At 38.5% G+C, this 27,348-nt stretch overlaps 1 protein-coding gene across 1 annotated transcript in view; it reads left to right on the forward strand.

Annotated features, from left to right (window-relative positions):
- The window catches only part of FAM171A1 (family with sequence similarity 171 member A1), a 95,995-nt gene extending 71,717 nt beyond the window's left edge, over positions 1 to 24,278 (forward strand). Inside the window, exons 5-8 of the mRNA XM_074834923.1 lie at positions 3,041 to 3,217; positions 16,858 to 16,974; positions 19,401 to 19,515; positions 20,172 to 24,278. Of these exons, the coding sequence (XP_074691024.1) occupies positions 3,041 to 3,217; positions 16,858 to 16,974; positions 19,401 to 19,515; positions 20,172 to 21,873 (2,111 nt within the window). The 3' untranslated portion in view covers positions 21,874 to 24,278. The remainder of the gene's footprint in view (positions 1 to 3,040; positions 3,218 to 16,857; positions 16,975 to 19,400; positions 19,516 to 20,171) is intronic.
- The last annotated feature ends 3,070 nt before the right edge of the window (positions 24,279 to 27,348 follow it).

The raw sequence follows: 27,348 nt of genomic DNA on the forward strand, positions 1-27,348 counted from the left end.
GCTGGGGATTTTTTAATATTTCCATTCTCAAGAGAAAAAGAAAAATATGTACAAATTTTAGAATCCTAAAAAAACTTAGCATTAATTTTCATGGGAAAGTTTTGAATGTTCCTGAACACTGCTCCTTCTCCCCTCTCTCCCACCTCTCCTCCCCCCCAGTTACTTCTCTGTTCTTTCACAGTTTATTTACATGTCTGTAGAGTTTTGGAGAGGTCCTCCCTTTTATTTCAATCAACTCAGTTCTCTGGCTAGTATTTATCAAGAGTGACTACAGTTGTTTAACTAAAACCTATTCTCCATGAGTTCAACAGTTTTCACAAAATCCCAGCTGGGTGTTGAAATAGTAATATGGAGCAGTGAAAATCCATCGCATGAATCAGCATGTTCCAAACATAAAATTTCAAAGAATTTAGCTGCAAGTAGTGACATGCTTGTATAGTGTTAGATTGTTGTTTGTATTAATCACTAATTGGAAAGCAGTAGGATGGTTTCATAAAGTCTTGTCCTTTTAGCCGACCTAAACAAAACTTTCAGTCATCTGCAGTAATGGACCAAGCTGGCTAATAACCATTACTCCTGCTGGTTTTGTAGGCTGATTGTTTCTTTATAAACAGTCAAGTCTATGTCACAGTGGATTTTCCTCTGATTATTTTTAGAGCTCTTTACAGGTCACCAGATGTCAAAAATGACAAGAAATAAATGAAAGCTGACATTTATTGACCTCCATTCCCATTTAATCTGTGCATGTGTTTATCAGTTTTATAGCACGTGAGAGTTTCATAAGCATTGACTTTAATTTACCTTCACCACAGAGAAAAGAAAAATGTATCTTTTTAATGAACATACTGTGCAAGGTGGCAAACTGAAAGATTATTTCTTCTTGCCAGAGGTCAATGGATTTCAGAAATTTCTTCATGTTCTAATATAACTTGTTCAGCCCAGTACTGAGCAAAGTGTCAGTGCATCTTAAGTAAAATAGTTGCAAACAGTGTTTTGCCATTTTTTTTTTCTGGGGCCAAAAATTCATTTTTACAGATATTGGGCAGATATTCTTTATCAAGACAGTAATGAAAGAAAAATTTTAAATCTTAAATACCTAAAATTAAGTAAAATATAAAACATAATTTAATCTTAGATATTAATCTAAATGTTTCTAAAATCTGAAGTTATACCTTTTTTCATCAGGGATTTGTATATGCCAGGACATGGTCAGGTTATGATACTTAGCAAGAGGAATTTATTTCTTTGAAACCAGCCTGAGAAACTTAGTGGCCCAGGTCCAGTGACCTGGGGACAAGCATCAATCTGACAGAAGTTATAGGTGCATGGCAGAGGCATTGAATGATCAGGAATAAAGAAACAACTTTTTTCCCCGCCAATTCCCTCCTCTATCTCTCTGGTTTATATTCTAAGGCTGTAAGGGGATGATATTGTGCACCATTGGAGCCTATAATATACAAATGCTTGGGTAGGCTGACAACCTTCCCCTGTGCCCTAGCTGAATTTTCAAACCTTATTTTTCTGTTTTTTCTCTGTTAGCTCTGTGGCTTTCTTATACGGCCATCTTCAGAGTGCCTGTTTTCTCAGCACTCTAATCCCTCTGGAAGATATGCTTCTGCCCCTCCATTCACAGTACATCAAAGCAGCGTGTATGCTCCTTGCATGTCAGCTGTGCAACAGTGACACTTGCCTTGAAATCTGGGGAAAATGTGCATCAGAGTAAATAAACCACATGCAAAGTTACTTCTGGTTATTTTTCATGTCTTCAGTTTGGCACCTCTTGCAAAATCTGAAGAACTTAGTTCTGTGGAATTTTGTCTCTTTTTGTCCTTCCCTTTGCCACTTCCCCACCCCACCCACTTTCCTGGTGATGTCTTTACTTTGGTGAGCTGTTACTCAGAGACATCGAATTTAATAAAGGCCATTCCTTGAGACTTACTCACTGTTAAGAGAAATCATAAAGGTTTTAATGTTCTCCCACCGTTCCCTCGAATGTACTCATCCTAATGAACACTGTCACTGAGACACTGCATATTCCTGAAGACCCCTTGTTGTGCCTTAGTGTTGCAGGTGGCATACCACTGTTGGGTGCACATATGCTTTTACAGGCTGTTTATGCTGATGCAAGGCAGCAGGATGACAGGAGGGGCAGCACCCTGCTCTCTGCCCACCGAGCACCCCTGTTCCTTCTCTCAGATTAGCCCCACAGCAGGAGGAGTGGCTGCACAACCCCCACAGCCAGCACGAAGCAGGCGACAGGGCTGCGGCTCCCAGCAGCAGTGTCAACCCGGGTAGCTCAAGCCCCTTGCAAAACTGGAAGCTCCATCTCTTCCAGTTTAAACTACTACCACTATTGCCAGATCTCCTTGGTTTTAAACCTCAAGCCTTTTTCCCCTAAATACATATATATATGTGTGGTATTTTTCCCTGTCATTGATTCATTTGGTTAAATGGTTGAAGGGTAATAACACTTTTTCAAATCATGTTGTCATGAAGCAATGTCCGTTGGCATGCCATTTAAACATAAAGAATGATTATTATCTTACATAGGTAAGAAGATAACACTGTATATCCTAATAATCCATTTAGCTTGGCTTATTTCAGTGAAAGGCCAAAGGAGATACATCCTGGCATTCTTACACATATGACCAATCATCCTTGCAGTGTCACTGCATGTTTGGATGTTTGTTAGCTATCATATGGGTATGTGTATATAATAAAGGCCTATGAGATATTTTTTTTTTTGCCATGATTATGGCTGTGATACTCATGCATATTTATTTAAGATGAACTGAGATGAGAAAATATATGCAGGAGACTTTTGCATTGTAGTTTTCTTGTCTTCAGAATTTTCCAAAATTAAATGAAAAATACAGGAGCGTATATGCCTGTCTTGTTGTGAATTTTGTAAGGCAGGGAGGATTACTACTACCATCCCTTGAGACATATGTTGGTGCAGTACTGCAGTCATGAACCACATGGGTGTATCTTAAATTCTGGAAAATTCTGCAGTCACAATGTTAATTCATTCTCTCGTTAGGAAACAGCACTAGGTATGACCTCACCCCTGTCACTGCCGTCAGCGTTCATCTCCTCAACAGTGATGGGACTCCAATCCCCGTGAATGGCCCCATCTATGTAACAGTGCCTCTGCCAACAAATAGCAACTTGAAGCACAATGCACACGTTCCAGCGTGGAGGTTTGACCAAAAATTTGGTAGGTAGCATCTCATTGTGATTCCCTAGATGATTAATATCTTGCTGCATTTATTACATTAGTATATTAAGGTCTTCACTGGAGTGTATAGAAATCTGTTTTCTGTCTAAAAGGAGAGAAGACTGAGTTTTATTGCTCAAGTAATATATAGTACATATGCAAATATAATTGAGTATCATTGTGTGCCACTTCTAGAGAAAAATTTTTTGCAAAATGGTACATTTACAATTATTGAATATTTTATGTGGAAACTACCTTGAGAAAATTTTATTTCACCCACAGACTGAGAAGCAGAGAGACATATTCACTATGGCATTGAATTGGAAGTCTGGAGAAATGGAAACTAGCCTTATCTTTGTCAGCAGCCAGCTATCTGACCTTTGGTCTGTCTCTTGTCTCTAGCTCAGTTTCCTGCCTGACAGATAGGAAACATAATACTGACTTCTTTTGTAAATCACTTTGAGATTGACTAATACTATCAAGAAGGAAAGTACGTGTAAAAGATTTAAAAAAAAAAAAAGGCAAGCAAAACTCATGGAATATTTTGAAAGAACAGAATGACTAATCAATATAAGCTGTAAAAAGCACTCAGTTTTTTACATTGCAGTATAATGTTTGCTATTGTGAACATGATTTTTTTCCAGAAATATGTGCTTTAGGTTCTCTATTTTTGTTTTGGTTTGTTTTTTCATTGTTAGCTGGTATACCATGCTGGCCTTCTTTACACCTTCAAAGTGTAAAGAATTAAGGGATGCATAAGTCTTGTCCTAGTGATTCCCCTTCAGTTATTGCAGTGTGCCTTCTAAAGTATGTACCAGGTGGTTGTTAAGAAAAAGTGAAAAAAGAAGAATGGAAGGTGAGAAAGGTAGATTCTGTGAGGAAGAGAGGAAGAAAAATGAGAAGGAAATGCAGATCTGTGTAGACAATTGTTGGGGTTTTGTCCCTGCAAGGCAAATGTTTTGAGCCAGTTTATGATCACATCCAGAAGTAGAGCAACCAGCATGAAACCAGTGTGTTGGAGGAAGAGAGGGGAGGAGGGGAAAGAGAGGTGAGGGGGGGAAATAATGTTTTTGCTTCCTTCCTGCCTCTGTTTACTGAGAAAGGTGATGTATTTTCAAACAGCATGCCTATGACTCTTTTGTCAGAAGTCAGCTTTATTAGCGAGTAAACCAGTAGGATTTAATGAAGAATAAAATTGAATAGTAGAAAAAGAGCACCATGAATGGATTCAAGGTTTCCCTTAACTGTGGAAACAGCACTTTTCTTGTGGTAGCCTGGCAGTAAGTTTCACTACATTCTTCCTGAAACTGATTTTGATTTATGATTCTAGAAACTATTTTGTTTTCCCTGGTTCAAAAAAAGATGGGAAAGACACTCACATTTACTTTCTCCACAAGAAGTAGTCCATCCCCAATCCTTTCTGTCAGCTGTGTTATAGCTGCAGGCTGCCTCATTGCTAGTTACTCACTGCTAGTAAAATGGTTCTGATTTTGATTATGGAGCTTTCTCATTTGTGGCCAAATTTCCATGCCCCTGCGGTGGAGCCACAAAAGCTCTCTCTTAGTATGGAATATGTTTTCTACTTTTGTATATAAAGAGCTAGTTACCCTATTGTGTGCAGTATATATTAGTATAGATCGATACGGGTTAGTTAATTAGTGTTGCAGGCTTGAGGCTCCCAATCTTGAGACAAGTCCAGCCTTGTTTGCTTCATGATAAACTGCTGGAGCACTTGTGTTATTAGGAGTGGAAGGCATGAGGACCACTAAACAAAATGTGTCTTTGTCAGGCCACTTAGCTTCACAAAGCCATGGAGAGGAAGGTATTGAAGACGTTATGCTTAGGCTCAGGCTCACACTTCAGCTGAAGTAAGCATCTTTCCGTGCAACCAAAGATGTTGAACAAAGATGCATTTAAGCCCTGACTGCAGCATGCCAGTTCTAGCAGAACTTTGGCCACATCCCAACCAATTTAAATTCGAGTAGCCTAATTTAATAAGTAGAGCAGCCACTGTATCTTGTGCGGGCTACATTAGCACCCTAAGGGCTGTCAAACTAGCCATATGTAGCGTGAACATGGTGGTACCCTGTCATTCCCCATCCCTGTTGTTCTTGGACTGTGAAGGGAGGAGGATAGATGATGACTGGGATGACTCCATGCTGGAGAAATCTTTTAACTGGCAAATAAGTTGTTGTAACCCATTTGCACTGCCAGATCTGTGCCTTGTCAGGATAAGACCTCTAACCTCATTATTCTGATTTTGTCTTTAATTTCAGGAGCTGCTTTTTTCAGTGCTAGTTATGTTGCAATCTCTTCTTAATAGATTTTTGGTGGCTTAAGTTTTCACACTTGAAAATTGAGTAAATGCCAGAGATGGAAAACTATGACTGTATTACCAGGCAATAATGCAGCGCTTCTCTCTAGCCTATTAGCAGTACAGTGGGTGCTTGTTCATGCAAGCCACTGTTTTTGTTTAGAATCCATGTGGTTGTCATCATTACTGCATGAAGTATAGTTTCTGCTCTAAAAAGCAGAAATACTTTTCACTTTTAGAGGACAGAGTGTAGAAGGGACAAATACTACAAATATGTTTTAATCCTTAGGATCTCATACATTTTGCTGAGTTCATGATGTACTAATATAAACCCAGTGGTGTCTGATTGGAAGTGCAGAGATTTTCATAGTTTCTACAGAAATTAGGCATGTTTGCATATTACGGCAGCCAAAAATAATTAATGGCTTTTTAGGATGTTTACCATAAACAATCTGTATTTTCATGACCACAGTTTCTGTCCTTGAGAGAGAACTGGGGAGAGAAGGGGGAGAAGCAGCATAGTCTGCTTAAGGCTGAGGGTAGTTCCATTGACACTGATGAAACACACAGCCAGAAAAAGCAGGCTGACATCAAAATAAGACAATCTGCTGCATCTATTTTATACCGTTCCAAATGAGATTTTTCATTACAAAACAAACTTACTGCCTTGCGTGCACAGCAAGCGAATTAAAGCAGTAATACCTTTTTGAATAATTAATAAAATGAAGAGCAATTATCTATGCCCTGGAGAAGTTTTAGGATAAGTGAATAAGTTCAACCTTGTTCTTGTGTTGGAGATGCACTCTACCACCTTCCTCTGCAGCATTTCTTAGTGTTGGTAATAATAAGCACAGATGCATTGATGTTATGGAGACATATACACTAAAAAGCAATTTAATCATTCTATGCTGTTGATGTACTCATGTCTCTCTCTTGTGTTTCACACTACTGTGGGAGAGTGGTTTTATTTCATACTACACACTTAAAGGTTTGAAGGTAGAGATGTGGATTCTCATTTTTGAGAATGTTCAGGATTGCTCAGTGGGGTTTTCTGGGTTGGCTTTTTTCCCCTTCCCAAGCGCTGTCTTGTTTTTCTCAAAATCTGAAGGGGCTGAAAACCTTTTTTTTCTTTATCTGTAAACAGATGGTTGGGATCATGAGTTCCTCCCTGTATATTTGCCTTGATGTCAGTAGGATTTACAGCAAGATAATTAATCTCTCTATTCTTGGACACCACATTTCTGTCCAAGACTTCTTTCTAGCCTTGTTGTCCTCAGTCAGATATGAATACTACAGATCCCAGTAGAAATGAAACTTTGTACCTTCTGTATCATTTCCTGCTCCCACCAGCTGGACTGAGTAACACAGCACTTGCTCAGCTGTATTCTCAGCCCCCGTTTAAATGGTTTATGCTTTATATTAAGGTGTCTGTTTTTCATTGAATTCAGTGAACAAAACTGTAAGACCAGCATCCTCCATCTTAAGTTCTCAGTTTCATCCCATGTGGTATGGAAGCATCATGTTGCACCTAGACCTCTAGATCCACATTTTAAAGAAAGACTTTAAAATATTACCAAATATTCCAGAGTGTATAAGATGGAAGTGGGATTTATTCTTCAGTGACAGTATCAATGCATCTGCTAGTTTATTAATCCCACCAAATAACAGGAAAATATTTTCAATGCTGTTTTCAACCTTGTGTAGCAAAGGACTGGATTGAAGGGGTTAAACCTCCACCCTTTTGCTCCTCCTCCTTAAAATGTGTTATTTCTTGTGCAGTGCGTGTAAATGAAGTTCAGAGAACTGTTTCTCTGTTCTTCCTCCTCCCTGGACACTTGGTGCACATCTTTGACGTGACCTTGTTGTCTTTGAATTATTAGCTTCTTTGCAGAGGAGGATGTTTCCCAGTGCCTGAAATCTCAACCATGTATTAATGTAAAGTGATGGCAGAATATGGAGAAGAGTGTCTTGGGGAACTCTTTTTATAGCTTTATAAAGCACAATACTTTATATACTCTGCTGCGCTTGGTCAGTGCTTTCTGACTGCATTTAATGCCATAATAGATTTCGAAATATATTTGAAAGTCTGGTACTTAATTTTTCTGGGTGATGTCCTGCCTTCAGTGGTAAAATTTCCATTGATTTTTGTAGAGTCAGAATTTCCTGATGTTCCTTCCTCAGCAAAGATAAAACAAGATAATGTTTTCTGTGTTCAAAAGTAGTCGTGAGGATATACTTATGTATAACAGTATCAGTACATGCTTAAACTTGACTGCAGTATGGTTTCGCTGTATTTCATGGAGGTGGAATGATGCTTGGTTTTTGTTTATCGTGTTTATAGGGAGAGACAGCCAGCTACTGTCAGGAAGAAAACATAAGCAGGTTACTGTACGTCTACCAGTCTAGTTCACCGCACATTATTTGTAAATAAGATTATTTCTAAAAGTCTCTGACTTAGGCTTCCCATGTGGTAGCAATGATAATCCACCCAAAGAAAAGATTGACTTGTATTTTCGTAGCTTAAAAATTAAACATATTCATTTTTGTTGTGAATTTTGTTAACTTCTGATTGCCACCACATTCATACACTGGATGACAGACAGAAAATAGTAATTTAATAAAAACTTTTGCAGTCTGTTGCTTGATTTGACGGTGGGTATGAGTACATGCCTCTGAACTGGGATAGATGGCCTGCATTTGGACTACATGCAACTGTGCACATGGCCTGGGACTTCACGTACTTCTCCATGGGTTTTATTGGGTTTTCTACACACGAGAAATGGATGTGTTCAGGAAAACACATTGTCTGTCTCCAAAACTTTCATTTTTATATAATCAGATCTGCAACATTTGGTTCCAGGTCAGATTGACTGGTAATACAGAGATTGCAAGAACACCAAGCCTCCATAAAGTTCAGTTACGCTATTTCTGTAGTTTACAAGTTCCTTGACAATTTGATTTTTACTTCCTTTTTTATCTCAGCTGTGAAGGTTAAATTATTCTTAAAGACTAAATACACTGAGGAATACAGATTTTTAATGAACTGCTCTCAAAGAATTTTGTATTTTGTGTTGCCATAGAAATGGCAGCTACCAACCCCAGCTTTTTACCATGTACGATGTCTGCATAATAGGTGCAGATATAATTGCAGAGTAGTAGACAGACCTCAGCATTGAAAGGAAAAGAAGCTCTTCCTCCAATGCTTCACAGTGTAGCTCACTGAGGTATGTTCTCACTATCATGATTCCTCTGGAGAGGTGTAGTGGATCACAAGAGGCAGTTGTGCTTGTTTATCAATACATGTGTTGTTTTTAAAATGGATGTTGTGCTTACACATGTAAAAGTGATGTGAACAGATTGTTTGATCCTCTCCCCACCTCATATTCCATCTGAGTTGCATTTGTGGCAAAACAGACATGGTATGGCATGGTGGTGGAGCTTAAGAGGACATTGAAGGAATCAGGTTGGTACCAAAGTGTAGTGATATATATATGCAAATAATTTACTATTATGTAGTCAAGGAAATAAAACTGGAAACAAACGGTTTGACTTCTGGGAACAGGTTTTAATAACAGACTATATGTTGTATCATGTAGATGGCCCTGTAGCTCCACCTACAGAAGGTACGCAGTAGAAGGTGGGAAGAGGTGGACATCAAAATTTCAGAAGTGGAGAAAAGACTATTGTGCTTGTGCAGCTGCTTGAGTTGGAGAGGATTTGGAGATTGGTGGAAATACAGGCAGGAGTGCATAGAGCAGGAGTGTGAAGTGTCTGGGTGGGGCTGGAAGAGGCTGAGGAGGACCTGGGACAACCTTCCTTTGTAGCCTTGGGATGGTAGATCAAATGCCAGTGTGTATCTGCTTCCACTTCCAGTTTGAAAAATAGAAACTGAACGTGAGCATGATGTGAGGCTGAATGAAGGAAAAGGCATGCAGTGTTTTGAATTGCCTTGTGGTTTTATTTATTACTTGTTCTAATAATTTTGTCAATAACTGACTGTGATTAATAATGTGATAAAGTGAATATTAAAGACATTATCTTTCACGTACACCAGTAAATAGGGATGGTGGTTCAGCAAGCATAACTAAGCTTTCCCTTTTTGAAATAATTATTCACCAGTAATTACGCATGGAAGTCATTTTCTTTAATAAGTCTCTTCTAGCATTCTGGAAGGAAGTGCTGAGGGGACCAAAGCAATGCCGGCAGTTCTCTGGTCAATGTGCCCTGCCTTCTGCCCAGACATAATTAAAATTATCAAATAATGAAAACTGATGTGTTCTTTTGTTAAACGCTTGACAGGTGATTTAAGGGGAAAAATGAGTAGAGGTGTCAAAAATGACAGAGCTTCTCAAACACTAGTAATAAATCGAACTGTTAAACTTCCTTGTAAAAATCTTCAAGGTATGATGTTAAAAGCGTTTCCCTTACAGTACACCACATAATGGTGGTGCTTCTAGAACAGTAGCAGGATTTAGCCCTGGAAGGCTTGTGTAACAAAATCTGTACGAGTGGAAGAATAACAAAGGTATGAGCTCAGAGCAGGGACATTTATTTTTTGATGCTGCCTAGCAACTCCAAAAACAAAATTGCAATATTAACTTAAATACTATGAATTTTTAAACCCATGTGTACTGGGGGGAGGGGGAGGAGGAGAGTAACCTCTACCAATATTCAGGAAGGAATTTTTCAGCTTCCAATTTCAGTGGCTTTTAGCTTTTTAGAGAATGAACAAAAGTAAATCCAAAAAACCCATCCTTTTGTAGTAAAACTTCCCATGCTGATGCAGGTTAGAGGTGATTTTTGATTGGAAGAAGAAATCTGATAAGCAGCTTTTAGCTGGTAGAATGAAAAGTTACAATTTATGTATGTCAGAACATGCTTTAGGAAGTTATTTGCACAACTTGCCCTTGACTAACTCTCCATAATAACATTGCCATTTGAAGTGTCTAAATCAATGGCTTCTAGAAATACTGTTAGTATGTTTTGAATATCCTTTGCTGTCCCACACTGTGTCTGATAACAACCTGCCTCATTCCTTGTGACACGTGTATCTCCATTTAACTGAATCTCTGCCTAAGCAGGGCAATCTTACAAGACATTGTAGACATGACAGAAGAGATCCGTGTCAAAAGAAAAGCACTTCTTATTAAGGAATATTTATTTAAAACATCTATGCTATTAAGTAGTATGGTTAAAAGTATCTTTCTTTACTTTCCAAAACTCTTTTGTCCAAGGAAGATAATATTGTGAGTAAAAATAAATTCATATAATGGGATTATGCTTAATTTGCTCTCTGGCTAATTAAATCCTCTTATTTGTCAAACCTATTGGATGGAAATAATTCATGCTGTACATAGCATAATTTTGGTTCCCTGCTTGAGTGGGATTGAATGATCCTATTGCCAGTTAAAAGAAATAAAATAAAAAGCAAACAGTATGTGATCAATGGAAGAGTTTTCTACCAAAAGCTCACATGTAAAAGTAATCTATGGAAAAAAAGCAACCACCATAGCTACCATATATTTAAACACTAGCAATATTTAGACTTTATGACTGCCCTTTGGGGGAAGCTGCTGGCTACAGCACACTCCTCTGACAGTCTGACCAGAAATGTTTTGATCAGCAATAGGAAGAATACACAATGAAAATCAGCAAAAGTCACTGCAGCAGTAATGATCTGTGAGGCTCTGAAATGGTCAGCTTGGAAAGTTAGACCTGAAGTAAGCAGTATTACACATCCTCCCAGAGAGCCGAGTTCTGTCTGGGGTGCCAGCGTGCAAACTCCTCTTGCAGCCAGCACACAAGAGGGGAATTTGTCTCCTTTCTTCTTGACTTTAATAGGAGTCACATGCATGTCTCTAGAGCAGATGGCCTGGTGTGGCAGTCCTGCCTGAATGAAGCACGGTCCTGCCTCACGTAGGCCGGTAGGAAGTTTGCCATTTGCTTGAGCTGGAGCAGTGCGGGATTGTCAGCATGCACGGTCACGCACATGGAAGCCAGAGAGGCGTACGATTCCCTGGATTTCGCTACAGATTAATTTAAAATAATAAGGTCTAGCTTTAAAATATGGAAGTAATGTCTTATTCAGAGGCATTGTGCATCTAGACTACAAAAGCAGATCCATTCGTGCTGCCTGGATCCAGCAAGCTGTCACATTGAATAGTTAGTGTCTTTGAAGACAATAGGACATCTCTTTTCTGGGCAGACTGGCTGTACGTGCAGTGACCTGATTGTGCAGGGAAGTAGTCTAGAATAGCTGTTCTGTAATGGCTTTTCTGCAATAGCTGCCCATCTGGACACTCTTCTTGCTGAAAGTGCCATTTTTCAATCTGATTTAGAAGTAAACTAAATTAAATACAAAAAGGCGTTTTTAGTGCAGAATGTGTGTTGAAACAGAAATTTAATGTGCAAACCTTTTGCTGTTAAATTTACTCATGATAACCCCCTCTTGCCTCTAGGCAAGTCCTAAAAGCTGCCTGAGATAAATAAGCGTGTTCATCAGAATCAAAGTTACTGCAAAGTATTAAGATGCTTTTCTCTAGCAGAATTTATTTCTCCTGCTCTGCTGAACTCTTCAGCTTGTCTCTGATATTTGAGTATTTTTGCAGCCATATGGAGCTCGGCTTTCTTTATCTGATTGTTAATTGATTTGTGTTTCTTTTAAAGTACTCTTATTTTTATATTCTTTGTAATGTTAATGATGGTAGTTCTTGTACCTTGCTTTTAAGTTACATATACAAAGGAGTGCTGGGTAGCTGTTTCATAAGCTTTTTAAGAGGAAATTTGTTAAATGACACCATTTATTCCAGAAAGTCAGTAACGTTAAATACAGTTTTGGTGAGGAAAGAGTTAAGAAACTTCTTGGTTCTCCCCTTGCCATTAGTTTGAGCCAGGAGACAGCTCCCCTGACTTGAATCCTGGATCAGCATGTTGGCTCCACTGAGCAGTAATAGAGGAAAAAGAGGAAGAGAAATGTAAAAATGATCTATAAGCAAGAATGTCTCTATATATAGAAGTTTTCCGTGAAGCACCAGACACTCTTTAAGAATTAATGTCAAATTGGCCCAAATCATGCAGTGCTTACAAACTATACTGAACTTGCTGTTTCTGCTCCAAAGATGCATTGACATGTTTTCTTTGGAACTACACAATCAGCCTTGAGCAAAAATGATCAGTTCCATTACATCCAATTACTTGTACTGCTTTTTATTTATAATCCTATATGGCTTGTTACTTAACAATTACTGTGCATCATGTATAAAACTTAATAAGCAGTGAAGCTAGTTGATTGCGCTGATTTTGGGTAGGGGGAGGAAGTAGATGTTACAGGGTATTTGGAGAATAACAAATTAAATTATCATAACACTTAGCCATGCAGGGAGGTAAGACCTCTCTTCCCTCCTAAATCCTCTGTTTAGTCCTAATGCAGTTGTAATCCTGCCTGCACAGAAAAAAATGAATGCTGCTTGCTCTTACTCCATTTGCAGGCTAGTGGATAGGAAAGGACAGAAAAATGTAAGAAGTTCTTTACTCGCTGCCCCTCAGTCTCCTCCCTTGCTTATGAGAGCAAGTATGTGAAGACACAGAGGGTAATTAGCTGCGTTTTTAGAACAGGAAAACATCTTGTTTCCTGCTGTAAGGAAGAACCTGGGATGGGATAGGGAATTAATTCTCAAGGTTGCACAGCAATGAACTCTTGCTTACCCAAGGCAGCTTGAAACACTAGGAGCATAGACAGTAAGTACAATGCGATTGGGTTCTGCTCAGTAGAAGGTCTGTCATCAGTCATTACAACAAGGCATTGCTTGTAGGGAGCTACAAGAACACTGCTTGGTGTTTAATGATAGCTGAAGAGTGACCAGGGTATTAGAACCTATAAAGGATGAAATACGAGATAGACCTGGAAATGCCCCGATGGATTTGCAGAATACTGAAGGCACATCAGTTCCCTCCAGTAATACTGTGTTGGCTTTCAGCTATTTGATCACAGAAAAAACAATACAGGACTTTGTGTTTCAACTGTTTCCACTCAAACCTGTTTTCCAGTGCTGTTGTGAAGGATGGAGTTCTTTATTCTCTTCATCCCACCATGTGGGAGGATGCTCTGTTTTATTAATAGACTATTGGTAAGAGATGGTGAAAGTATAAGAGGTGAGTTTATCACCAAAGTATTGGACCAGGGAATTTTTAAAAAAGGCAGCTGATGAGATTGTGTACCTGTGGTTCCCAGGAACCTGCATTTGGTGTTGTCATGATGAAGGAACTTGGGACAATGCCATTTAGAAAATAATTATTTTCTAGCTGTCATCACATACTAATGTGTAGGCTATGGTCAACAAAAGCTTCATCACTCTTGTTTAAAGATGACCAATATTGGATATATCTGTTACACTTTTTAAACTCTTAACTGTCCAAAGAGAGGGAATTACATTTTTCCCTAGTGTTATACAGACCAATACATTTCCTCGAGTATCTCCAGTGGTTAGCAAAAACAGGTGACCTAAAAGAGCAGAAGACAAGCATGAAACCTGACTGACCTTGTGCAGTAGACTCTATTGTTTGCTTCCATTGCAGATACAGGGATTCCTTTCGTTGCTAAAATATGAGCAATCTGAGCTGCTGCTTGTTTGGCAGGATGGCAGCTGAGCTCTGCTTGCAGCGATAAGAGTGCAGCCTCTGTTAGCTTCTTGATTGCTGCATTATGCAAGCAGAGTATTACTGAGCAAAAGGCTTTTAAAGAGGCATTAGGAGGATTGTGTTCATTAGAATGCAGTGTAATGTGAATAAGGCAAGCTGGACACAAGTTCCCCCTAGTGAGAGAATCAATAATAGCTTCTGCTCAAGGACGTAACTATAAAAATAAGACTATGAGGAGAATGAACTTGGCTAAATTACATACATATGTGTTCCGTTTCTGTGTGAATTTAAAGGGCTTGTAGATGGTAGGAGAAGTGTAGGAAGCATGATAAATTAATCACCCAGGTCTTTCCATTCTTTTACTTTTTAATCAGTACTTTTATATCTCTTTTAGTCTTAAAGTTTTGTTTCACATAGTTGTGTATTTGAATAGTTGGTGCATATTCTCATTGTCTGAATCTTGCAGAAAAAACTGACAAAGTTTAAGCTTATGGGAGTTTTCTTGCCAAATGGCATTTTAGGCACAAGATAGAAGCAGTTTTTGACCCTACGGGCTATTTTTCACCTTGTGGTTCAGGGCTATTAGGATGGCATGTTCCCCAAAACTGCATGGGTAGAAAATCTGAAGGATAGTGGCCGTCTTAGTGGAGAAAATCAATCTACTTTTCCTAGTTTTTCCAGAAACTTCACATGTAACTGTGGACAATTCAATAATATTATTCCTGATAATGTTTCCCTAAAAGAGGTAAACTAATGGCTACATCAAGGTGTTCTGATACAACAGTTACGGATGCCATATGTGCAAATCTGTGTAGACAGATTTTGGTCCTTTTGGTACTGTGAATCAAAATTGCTTGTCTTGTGTGACTGACTTTATGAAATAACAGGTTATTGCTACCCTATACAGACTGGAAATGTACTTGGAAAACTGAAAATTACATCAGTAATACCTTTCCCCTGTTGCCCACAAATTCAGTTTGGTTGCAAATACAGAGTCACTGTCTGGCAATAATAGTCACCTAAATCTAGAAATCCTCTCAAACGTGTATTTTTCTAAACCTTTCACTACATTGAGATGGATTTATTATTAGCCAAAGATGGTGGACTTTAAAGGTGGACTGACATAGGAAAAATCCATAGTAGAGAGGAAATAAATGGTCAGAAAACCCATTCTTATATATACAGGGTTTGCATAGATGGATAATCTAAGGAACACAGAGGAAATTATCAGGATGTCAGTGGTATTAGAAAAGCAAAGCAACAACAGTATCCCTTCTGTGTGTTCTGCACTCACTGCTAAGTGTTCAGACAACTCTTACCCACAAATGCTGTGCTTAGTCCTGAGTGATGTCTGATGAAAATCACCGTTTGGGGAATTACATGCAGGAGACTATTTAAAGGAAAGGGAATCACAAGTACAAGATGCAGCTTGTCTCTACAGCGAGCAGGTGAAGCTGAGTAAGGGAAATTCCGTCCCCGCTTTGCACAGAAATACAGAGCTGCTCTAAAGAAGTGCAGAGGGGTTTCTCCCTTCTCTGTACACAGACCAGCTGTACTGGTAGTGGCCACCAGAGTGTGTGAAGAATCTCCTTAGCGAGTGAATGCCCTCTGTTACGGCACCTACTGGGGATGCCAAGCCAGCACTGCAGCTTTGGGAAATGCTGCTTGGTGCCAGGGGTGGCTTCCCAGCGACTGCTCTCAGTGTCGAGGCCAGCAATTCTGTGTTTCTTTCAAAAAGAATAAATATGGGAGCAGTCTATGAGGCATCCTGGACATTTAATATATCAGAAGCTCAGGTGAGTTTTTTTCTCCTACAGCTGCAGAATCAGGGGTCTTAACAAATTACAAAAAGGCATATGGCTGATTCAGTTGTAAAGGTTTTTTGTAGCCCAATTCTTGCCACAAAATTTATCTTCTGAAAGTAGAACAGCTCTCAACTAGTACAGATTGTCAATCTGGACTACTTAAGAGTTATATGAACTTAAACACATTGCTTTAAAATTGTCAATCTTATGTATTTTGAAATGATCATTTGATAATTCTAAAAAATCTATTACATTTCCTTTGAGAAACATGTTTTAAAAAACTCATCATCCATTACCAAACAGTATTCCTGGATGTATACACATTCTGAATGACTAACATTGCTGAATCAAAGTGGTGGTGCAACTTAATTGTACATTTATTGGTGGTAATATTCATAAACTTGTTTTCTGTATAGGAAAACCAACATTTTGAGGAAGTATTTTCTTCAGTCTCCTAGAAGTTGACAGCCAGAGCTGATACAAGGGTGGTGTGCAAAAGTCATGTGTGGTCTGGGAGATGGGATGTCTCTTGAAACAGTTTTAAAGCGGGCTGTCTACATATAATCAGCATCAGGAATATCCTTCTTTGAAAAATGGGAATCTAATATGACAATAATTGTTTTCTTTTAACCCTTTCTGAAGATTTATTAATTTTATTTAATCTTAAATGTTTTTGTACATATCTCCTGAGAAGGCCACGGGGATGACTGCTTGTGGGAGCTCTCAAATGCCAGTGACAAAAAGGCACGATCTCCCACTTCACAGCAATGTGCACAACCCCTACACCACATTGATAGCTTTTGTTACTGCTTGCTTTTCCACTTGTTTGCAGAGGAAGGTGTGAGTACATCTGTAACATGTTCCTACAACCTTTACATTTACAGGGACATGGCTGAAGAGTAGTTTGGGCCTTGTACAACAAGAAGGAAATCAGTTGACTTGGACTTATATTGCACCTCAGCTGGGCTACTGGGTTGCAGCTATGTCACCTACTATCCCAGGTAAGATAGAATTGAATCTTATTGATATTCGCAGCATTGAGTAATTATTTATTCATATATAATGTTTATATTTTTCAGAATGACCTCATCTGAGATGCCACAGCTTGATCAATAATGGATTATTAGAAAACAGAAATCTGAAAGTAAAGGGCTAAAATATTTTGGGGATTATGGGGGGCAACCCTTGTGCTCAAAATCTCTCATTTCAATGGGAAACTTTTTTTAAAGTGTTACTGCTTTGATGCATTTATGTCACCACTGCCTGGTAGAGCCATTGCTAGAAAATGAGGATAGTTATAACATCAATATATTGGTGTTCCAGCGGGTCAAAAAATACATGCTGTGAAGTTTCTGTACAGAAACTCTCAAAGAAATGGATTCACATAAGACCAACATCATCCTGGGTTAGATGTTTACTAAGGGATTGATTGACTGATTGATTGATTGTAACTTCTTTTTTCTTTTATGCTGAAGATGCCCATTTTGCCCTGACATGCTTTGCATCATCTTGGTGACTGATTAATTTGCACCATGAATAACTTAGCATAGAAGTTCTAGGAAGTGTGTTAGCAGAATGGCATTAGTAGATGAGCTGACTGGTTGCCATTTGCAAGCCTGTTGGCGTAACTGTAGAAAATCACTTTGAACTAGGCATTATGTGTACTTCTGTGCCTGTGGAGATTATTAATGTTGCAGCTTGCTCTTCCTTTTTTCTGTCCGTGGCTTCCTATTTCTTAGAAATAGTTCTTCAGCCACCAACAATCAGAGACACCTCTGTGTATAAAAGAGCCAATCAATCAAACAGAAAACTCCTCCTCTTACAGATTTTCTTTATTAAGTTTTCTGGATGAAAACCAAATACAGTAGAAATGAAAACATTCTTGCCTTGGCCATGCAAGCTAAATAAACTATATCTAACCAACAAAACAAACTCTAACATGAGGGCTGTTTTTAAAGTCTGCTTGTATATGCCATGAAGTTGTTTCATGATATGCAAGCTTTTTATTTGAGGTGATGTTAAATGAAACTCCTGGAATATTCAGCTGATTCATTGCTGAACAGAGTTTAGAGGCAGGTGCAGATCTGAATAAGCTATCATATTGAATTTAATGGAATTTTACAAAATAATTGTACTTTAAGAAAAAGCAACTGCTCTGTGCCAAACATTTCCCAGTACAGCTCTGTCCCAGACTGCAAGGAAGTTACACTAGTCATGAAATTGTGCCTGTAACTCTTAACAGGAGAAGGCTTATTTGTCCTTGCAGTTTGACTTGTATGGCAGAATTTCTACTTGTATTTTACCTTTCCTTCTTTCTGAGCGATAGATCTGGGTTCCTAAAACTTTTCATGAAAAATTTAAGTGATTTATCTCTTCTTTCTGCTTAATGTCCTGAAGCAACAGTATCAATCAATTATGTAAAGCTAGTGGCAGGACAGAATATATAAATATTTAGATTTCCCAAATGCAATATACTTGATGTTATTTTTAATGAGGTTAACATCTTTTTGCTTATTTTGTCTCCTCATTGAATCTGTTTGATTTCTTATCTCAAAAAACAGACAAAAATGAGCTTTGTATTCCTAGCAGCGGCTCTACAGACCACTCAAGAACCACAGATGAGGTTTTACAAACCTCATGATCTAGAACCTTAATGTTGGCCAAGTTTGCTGTCCTTCACAGTACATGCATGTTACTCTGTCAGGTGGTGCTGTACCTCCTTGCCTGCAGATCAAAATTTGAGCCTTTATTTCAAAATCATGATAAGGATTTTACAAACCAACAGGGTTACACATGCGTAATTGTGAACAGATGCTGTCCACATGTGTGCGTTCCTTTGTATGTTAGAACATTTACTAAGCATTATTGAAACCTGGAGTTACAACACTGTTTCACTAGTGGCTTGTTTTTTAAAGCTACTGAAGATCGGCTTGTCTTGGCTTGATCTAGACTTCAGAGCACCAACACATCTTCCAATGAATCCCGTACTGCACTGTATGTACTGTTTAAAGCAAAACACCGCGAGTGTTGTTAAAGAGAAGTTGCTGGCCACAGTGCTGCTACATGCATTACAGTGCTGGAAGATGCTGTGATGGCTTTTCTCCAGTGATGAGAGCTTTGGCGCATTGTGTCAGCATCAGGACCTGGAAGGCAGCATTCACTGATGCATGCTCCCATTGAAACTAACTGCTTTTCCACAGAATGATCTATTTGGACTTGCAGTCATGAAAACCAGCACATGCTTTCTCCACAACTTGCTCCCTTCTCCAGAGATGGTCTGCTCAATAGGCACCAGGGCTATGAGTGGCAGCGTTGCTCACTTAGCACCCTGATAACAAGGGAAGATGTCCCTCTCTTTGTTTAAGTGTTGTTCCTCTTCCTGTTTGCAGGTTGTTACAGGTCTAAATTCTCTTTTCTGGCCTTCCAGGTCCCGTTGTAACACACGACATTACCAGCTATCACACAATGTTTCTTTTGGCAATTTTAGGAGGGATGGCTCTCATACTTCTAGTCTTGCTGTGTCTGCTTTTGTATTATTGCAGGTAAGATTCACCATCCTGGTTACTTAGTTCATGCTGGAAATACAAGCTTTTTTGTGCTCATGAAATTAAAAGCTTTTGTATTGAAACATTTTTACTTCGGGGGAAAAAATAAAAAGCAAGCAAGCACTTGAAGAGGAAAGAAACAGATCAGATTTCCTGTGTTCCTGGTTACATGCAGCATATACAATCCCTGCCTTTGGTAGGATGGTAGTTGAATGAATCACACACACACCTGTACCTGCGTTTTCCTTGTAAGATGTTCTAAAACCTGCTATCAAACGTGGGCATAGGTCTAAGATCTCTGTCATTGTACCTGTCATGCATTTGCAAGTGATCTTTCTATTAGTCTTACATTAAAATGAATGTTAAACTTTTAGCAGCAAGTATATATTAATGAGTGATTTTGTATTTGCCTCCTCCAGACATTTGCTCCAATTTGTAATTGGTGCTTGAGCTATTTCCCAATTGACATTAGTTATTCTTTAATTTTGTCTTTGCTGCTGGGATAAGCTTTTAATTGTTAGGTTATGTAATAAAAGCTCAATTCCCCTAATACTAATCACTGCTTAAAAATCTCCCATTAAGACACACTTGCTGCTCTTGTTTCTGTGTACAAGTCACACATGTGTAACTTCTTTTGTTACCGGCTTTTATAGAAGAAAATGTTTAAGACCACGTCAGCATCATAAGAAACTGCAACTTTCAACAGCACTGGACACTTCTAAGAAGGATCAAGCAACCTCTATGTCCCATATAAATTTAATATTTTCACGTCGTGAGTCAGAATTTCCTGGCGCGTTGTCCGTTGCTAGCAATGGACATACTGAAAACTCAGGTGCAAAGGAATTAATCAGTGCTGTCCATATGGAGATAGTATCACCCAGTGGAGAAGCAGATATGCATACGCCTATGCTCAAACACTCCTTCAGTACGTCCCAGGAGTTTAGCTCCCGAGAGGAACTGCTCTCTGACAAGGAGAAAGACAAGAGCAGAATTTCCTTGGATGACCTGACTCCCAGTGGGTCTCTAAGAAAAGACTACCACAAATCAGCAGATAGTTTTCCTTTAAAGACAAGAAAATCTACAGACACAGCTGAAGGCTATGAGTCCCCTATCAAAGATGAGTACAGGAGAAGTTACAATGCTATGCTGTCTCAGCCTTTATTTGAAAAGCAAGAGAGAGAAATTCAAGTATCTATGAACCATATTGCTACTGGAAGTAAATACAATATTCAGGAACAAATATACCCCACTCCTTCAGCCCCTGAAAAAGAGCTGCTGGACTGCAGACCTACTGATTGTATGATGTCTCGTTCAGTTGATCACCTTGAAAGACCTACATCTTTCCCTCGACCAGGTCAGTTAATCTGCTGCAATTCTGTTGACCAAGTCAATGACAGTGTTTACAGGAAAGTTTTGCCTGCATTGGTCATCCCAGGTCATTACATGAAACTGCCAGGAGAACACCCTTTTGTTAGCCAGCCACTGGTTGTTCCAGCTGACCAGCAAATTGATATAGAAAGACTTCAGGCTGAGCTTCCTAACCCTCATGCACGGCTTTTCCCACACCCCCCACAACAGCTGCAACCCCAACAGTTAGCATCACAAGCAATATCTCAGCAACATTTGCAAGATGCAGGTGCAGCTGAGTGGAGTCAACAAAATGCTTCCATGTCTGAATCTGTTTCCATTCCTGCCTCACTTAATGATGCATCCCTGGCTCAGATGAATAGTGAAGTGCAGCTTCTTACAGAAAAGGCTTTGATGGAATTAGGAGGTGGAAAGCCATTGCCTCATCCTCGAGCATGGTTTGTTTCTCTAGATGGACGTTCAAATGCTCATGTTAGACATTCATACATCGATCTCCAAAGAGCTGGTAGGAATGGGAGTAACGATGCCAGTTTGGACTCTGGTGTTGACATGAATGAACCAAAATCTGCCCGAAAGGGAAGAGGAGATCATCTGTCTGCGCCACAGAGTCACCCACCAGTGCAAGAGCACCAGCAGAGAGAGCGGAAGGTTTCAGATAGCACAGCTTACACACAGCTTGTGTACTTGGATGATATGGACCAAAGTGGCAGCGAGTGTGGAACAGCAGTTTGTAGCCCTGAGGACAATGCTCTACGATGCCTCCTAGAAGGCACTAGTAAGAGAAGTGGTGTGCAGCTGCCCAGCCTGCAGGAGGAAACAAGAACTGTGGATACCAAACCAGAGCCATTAACTAGTCCTGAACACGGAACATCAGTTCAAGAGGATGAGGAGGATGAGGAGGATGAGGAAGATGACCAAGGTGAAGATAAGAAGAGTCCTTGGCAGAAACGAGAGGAAAGACCACTAATGACTTTCAATCTAAAGTGAGCTATTGTGAAAATCCACCATTCAGTGGAGTATAAAATTGCCAAATATTCTTTCTGTGGAAGTGCTTGATTTTTTTTTTTTCTTTTTTTTTGTTGTGGAGAGAAAAGAGAAAAACAAACTGTGGTGAGCAACATTTGAAAGAACTTAAATGCATTACTGTGTAAATGTTAGAAAAGAATTAAAATCATTCCTCTGATTTAACAGCTGCCTCCAGTGAGATAGCTGAACAAAGAGTGTGATTGTTATTCCATATACTTGATATTGGTCATCCAGGATGTTGAAAATACTGACAAATTGTTTTGGTTGGTTTATGACCTCAATCTCCTTATGAATGGGAGCTGGTAAAGCTTTTGTTTTGTAGGCCAATTTTATGTTGATAATGCTACTGAAAGTATCTTAAAAACAAGAGTTTGACACATGGTGTCCAAAATTGTGCATTATCTCAATGAAAGGCTATGCATTGCTGCTTTTAGTAATATTTTGCTTATACTATGCTTTTCTTAATTTTACGAGTTGGTTGTAAACATTTTATGTCCTTTATTATAAACTACTCAGCAATTTATTTTAATGTAAAACTGCAGGAAACTTGAGTAGCATCCCTTAGCATTGAAGCCTTTTTATGAAACCAAACTGAACTTTGTGTCGACTAAGATTCCTCCAATTCTGGTCCCATTTACTCAAAGTGCCTTTTTTACAGTAACAATGAACAGTCCCTTCTTTTGCTAACTCCTTTTAATTGACCCCATTTGGGATTTTATAAACTTCTGAACTTCTACCTTTTATTTTAAGCTGCATGCCAAGAGTCCCATTTTGTGCTGAGCATTTCTCATTTCAATACAGTGTATTCTGTAGCTATCATGTATATTGTGGATTCTGTTTAGCCAGGATAGACTTAGAAGACATTTTAAAGGGCCCAGAGTAGCCAAGAAGATAGTTTCATTGACTGTATATATTGCTAGTTTCCTCTGGAATCATATGAGCTAATCATGCTCATATAAAATGGACTATAGACCGAGCAAGTGGACTGAATGTGTCTAGAAAAATTTTAAAAAAAAAAAAATGTACTATCCAAAAGTGCCAGAATGACCCTTCTGTGCTTTCTCCATACAGAGCTGCTTGGTTATCCAAAAATTATAATTGAAAATAAACTGCAAAAAATATCTTTGTGGATTTTTTCCTCTGTGGGTGGTCATCACATTATTTTATGTTATTTAATAAGAAAAATACTTTGGTTTCGCTTTTGCTGTGCATATTTATGCTTGTGTTACTTACACACTTTGTTATGCAGTTCTCATGACCTTCAGTCAATACTGAAGTTGAGACCCCTTTTCAGAAAAGCATCCTCCCTATCTTGATAAATACCTAACTATTTGCTTAAGTATCACTGAAGACTTTGGAAATTAAATCCTGGTATCACCAAAATTCTCTATGGAGTCGCCCTTCCTGTGGGACCAGTTTTCTTTCTGAAATTTCTGCTGGTACTCACATTTATTGCACACTTCTCACTTCTTCATGAATTGGGTTCAAAGAAGGGAAAGTATGTGACTTCCACTCCTGTGGAATCCTTCGTATATATTCAGTTTATCATATTTCATTCAATTATTTGTATGCAGCATTAGCAGCAGTCATGCTTAATAAAGTTAATTATTATGTTATCTCTAAAGTGATTAGAGAAATTGTTATATAGTTCCTATTTAATTTTTAATAATAAACCCTGATGCGGATTCATTGCTCTTTTTTTTCAGTAGATTTCAAGGTTTTCTTAGGAGACCAGTGTTGTAATTTCTGTCTTACTGAATGTCTTACCTGGGAGACTGGGCTTGAGCCAGGATCTAAATCCTGATTTCTTCATTCCCAAGCCAGTTCTCCTCTCCATCCACAAAGCCTCATTGCCTCTGTTTTGCTTTGATCCATGTTCGGAAGTGGTATATGTTGTAAAAGAAATCTAAAATAATACTTGTGGAGTGCATTGAATATTGAAATCACCATCCTAGCAGTAAGTTATGTTTTACTCATCACGTGCGTTCCAGGTCCTTTCCTGTTCTGTTTAGGAATTTTGCTACTGACCACATGTGAACTGGTGCTGGGGTCTGAGTTACTTATTGTCAGTCTGTGCAAGGTCACTGAACAGAAAAATACTATTTTAAAGAAAAAGTATTTATCAGATGTTAGTAAGTGCTGGTAATACAGTGTCACTTATTAATCACAATGCTGCATCAAGTAAACATTCTGGTTAAAATTTCCACGTACTGGAATTATTGTGCTATTTAATTTTCAACTTTCTGTTGTCTTAAATCTGTCATTTTTAATTACATTCTTTTTCAGATTCCTTTGCAAAGTTTCCATCGTTATGATCTTGTAAAGTGAGATTGTTGCTATTAAATCGCAGTGGTTTGTTTCTTTAATTGTGTTGGTTTTATGTTCAAAACACATAGTTTGATGGTTTGGTAATTTGTGGTCTTAATATAGCAAATATATGTGAACAAACACAATGTGGGTATTTTGCAAATCTTCTTTAAAACAGCATTTTTTTAATTGCTGTGATATCACCAGCCATGTAATAGTTTGATTTTGCAGAATGAAATGTAATTATGAAATGTAATTCTCAGTATATCAAACACATCTGAGCCACATGTTAAATGAAATTGGAACAGAGGAACACAGATCAGATAATGGGTTAAGATTAGAATGTATCTATTGTACACATTTTGCCTAATCTTACACTCCAGTGACAAATTCTGTGTTTTAAATTTCAAAAACATACTGAGGAAGATACTTCGGTAAAATATGAAGAAATTTTGTTGCTTATATTTTGCAGTTGTACAGTGAAGCAAGTACCTATAAAGCTTCTAAAACATACAGAAAAAAGTATAACTTGAATAGGTCTTGGCATCAGCGGCTCCAAGTGATCTTAGTCCATGTAGAAGATAACTTAGAAAAGCAGTTGTTTTCTTATTTTTTGATGGCAAGTATTAATGGGGAAAAATGCAAAAGACTGTAATGACAAGTACAAAAGTAAGGAAAATATGTTGGACTTAAAAAAATACTAGGAACAGGTCTTCAATTAATCTATCAGCAATCCAGATTTTCAAATGGGTAATGAGTGAAAGAGTAAAGATAATTTTAAAATCTTAGGTTATATTATCCAAAGTCCATTTATATCATAGGGCCTATGAAATGTTAGGACTGTTGGGAGTTAATACACTCATTAAGAGTCCATTCACTTCATGGTTGTCCCCCAGCCCGCACTTTGTTCCTGTTGAAGTACTTGCTTCTCAAAGCTTATTAAACCGTCTGTAAAGCACCTTGACTTATTGTGATAATGACCTTTTATTATTTGATTAAGTGCTTTGTCAGGGTACCACCATGCTAAACCCTCTACAGATACAGGGAAAAAAGTGTTTTCTGCCTCGGAGCATTTGCAATCTAACATGTTACATCTACAAAATCGTGGTACTGAGCTTGGATGAACAGTTTACAAAGAAACCCCACCATTTGGAAATCGCTCATGATGCTTTTCTCTCTTACAGGAAGGATTAAGTAGCCTTAGCAGAGTGAATTAAGCACTTTTGAAATACCTTGGCAGTATTTTCATTTTCTGCCCTTCCTTCTATCCATGAATGCTCCGGAGGACCAATTTTATCTCACTATCCGAAACCAACATGGTTGAAATTAGTAAGAAATCACATGTCCCATGTAGGGTTCAGCCTATAAAATAGTACAGGTGTAAATGAACAAGTGTTGGATTAGATATTTACTCTTTCTCTAGGAAGGTTCCTAGTGAACCAAAAAGACATTATTTTTTTTCTTAACCGAGAATTCATCTGAGGATTAAAAGTTGTTATAACACAGTACTTCTTAACCTAGCAATAGGCTTTAACCTGGGGCATGGGCCATGGTAGCAGCCATCCAGTACATCTTTGGACTTGGTTAAACAAGAATAATGTTAGTTTGCTTTTCTAAAATGAACGGGCGACAGATAAGGGTTTTTTTAATCAGTGCTGCTGTTTGCGTCTCTTCAATGTTTGAAATTCTTAAGGTTGGACTGTCTGCCACCTGGTGGTGAACTGTTTCTCCATCCATACTGTGACTAAAACAGTTTATAATTTCAATATAAGTACAGTTTATAACTTCAATAACACCAGTAGGCAGCTGGCAGAAGATCATCAGTTGCTTCATGGACCTGCTGTCAGCCCAAGTGTGGAGATCCGTGTCAGCTTGAGAGTCAGTGCCCAGCATCTTAGCTGGGTCAGTATTCAGCTTGTGACATTTCCAGCCAAATCAAAATGCATCATCACTGATGGCAGTGTAGTGTGTTCAGGTGCAAATGTGCCTTTTTTCTCTCACCTCGTGAATATCACCTTGGGTTTAGATTAAAATAAAGTTAAAACAATTTTAACTACGAATTGTATCAAAAGTTGAGAAAAATAAGAGCAACTCAATTACTATTCTTTTCCTCTCTCCTTACAGAAAAATGTAAGCTGGCAGGTTTAGTGCTAACCTTACTCATATTTTTTTTATATATCTATATATATAAAAAGTATGCTCTATATGTGTGATATGATGATATAATCTATATCATGATATATATACACAATATTTTCATGATATGATATCTTCATATATGTCTAATATTTTCATTTGGAGGGTGCAAACCATTTGGAATTGGAGCTTTGGGTAGATGATTGTGCAGCAGTCAAGTGCCATTTTCAGACTAGAGAGGCATCTTTTTATGTTACTTGTGTAATTCCAACTGGTAAACTGACACCAGGTACTGTCTTCTCTTTGACAGTAATAACAGAAAGGGTATGTAGTTCTTTTTAGCAATAATCCTCCGGTATCCACAGGTTATTAGCTTGCAAAATGTGGCACCTGGTCTATTATCACTTAACTCTGAAGTATTTCTTATTTATTGATGTGCTTTTCTTCTAGGGTAAACAGTGCCAGTTAGTATGTTTGATCATTAAATATCTCTTCTGCCTTGGAAGCTTACAGCTGCAGGGAAGGAAAAATGTGATGACAGCAGGGAGGTACAAATGAAACCCTTGTTTACAGTTTATTTTTGTAATTCTGGAAAGAAGGACTTTGTGCTCACATGACTGGAGATATGGACTCCTGAATAAACCCAACTGAGTGAGGAATGGTCCTTCCAGTTTTATATTATAAAGGTAGGAAATGGTGCTTGAAATACTGTGGGATGAGAAATCCCACTTTCAAAGGATTGGCTGGTCCTGCTGCAAGAGATGTTGGGCATCAAAGCTGGAAGACATTATTTCAAAGGGCTTCTGTTACAGGCACTGATTTTTAAAGGGGTTTGGTGGTTTAGTGGGTTGTAGGGAGTTTAAAAAAGCCTCAGGACCGTCTTCTCCCCAGCCCTCACCAGATTTTCACAAGCATGCTCCCAGCAGGTTGGCCCCTGAGCTTCTCCTCCCCCTGGGTAGAGAACTGTTACTGTCCTACTCTTATGCTGGAGCT

Source organism: Strix aluco, chromosome 1 (genome assembly GCF_031877795.1).
Source record: "Strix aluco isolate bStrAlu1 chromosome 1, bStrAlu1.hap1, whole genome shotgun sequence".
NCBI lineage: Eukaryota > Metazoa > Chordata > Aves > Strigiformes > Strigidae > Strix > Strix aluco.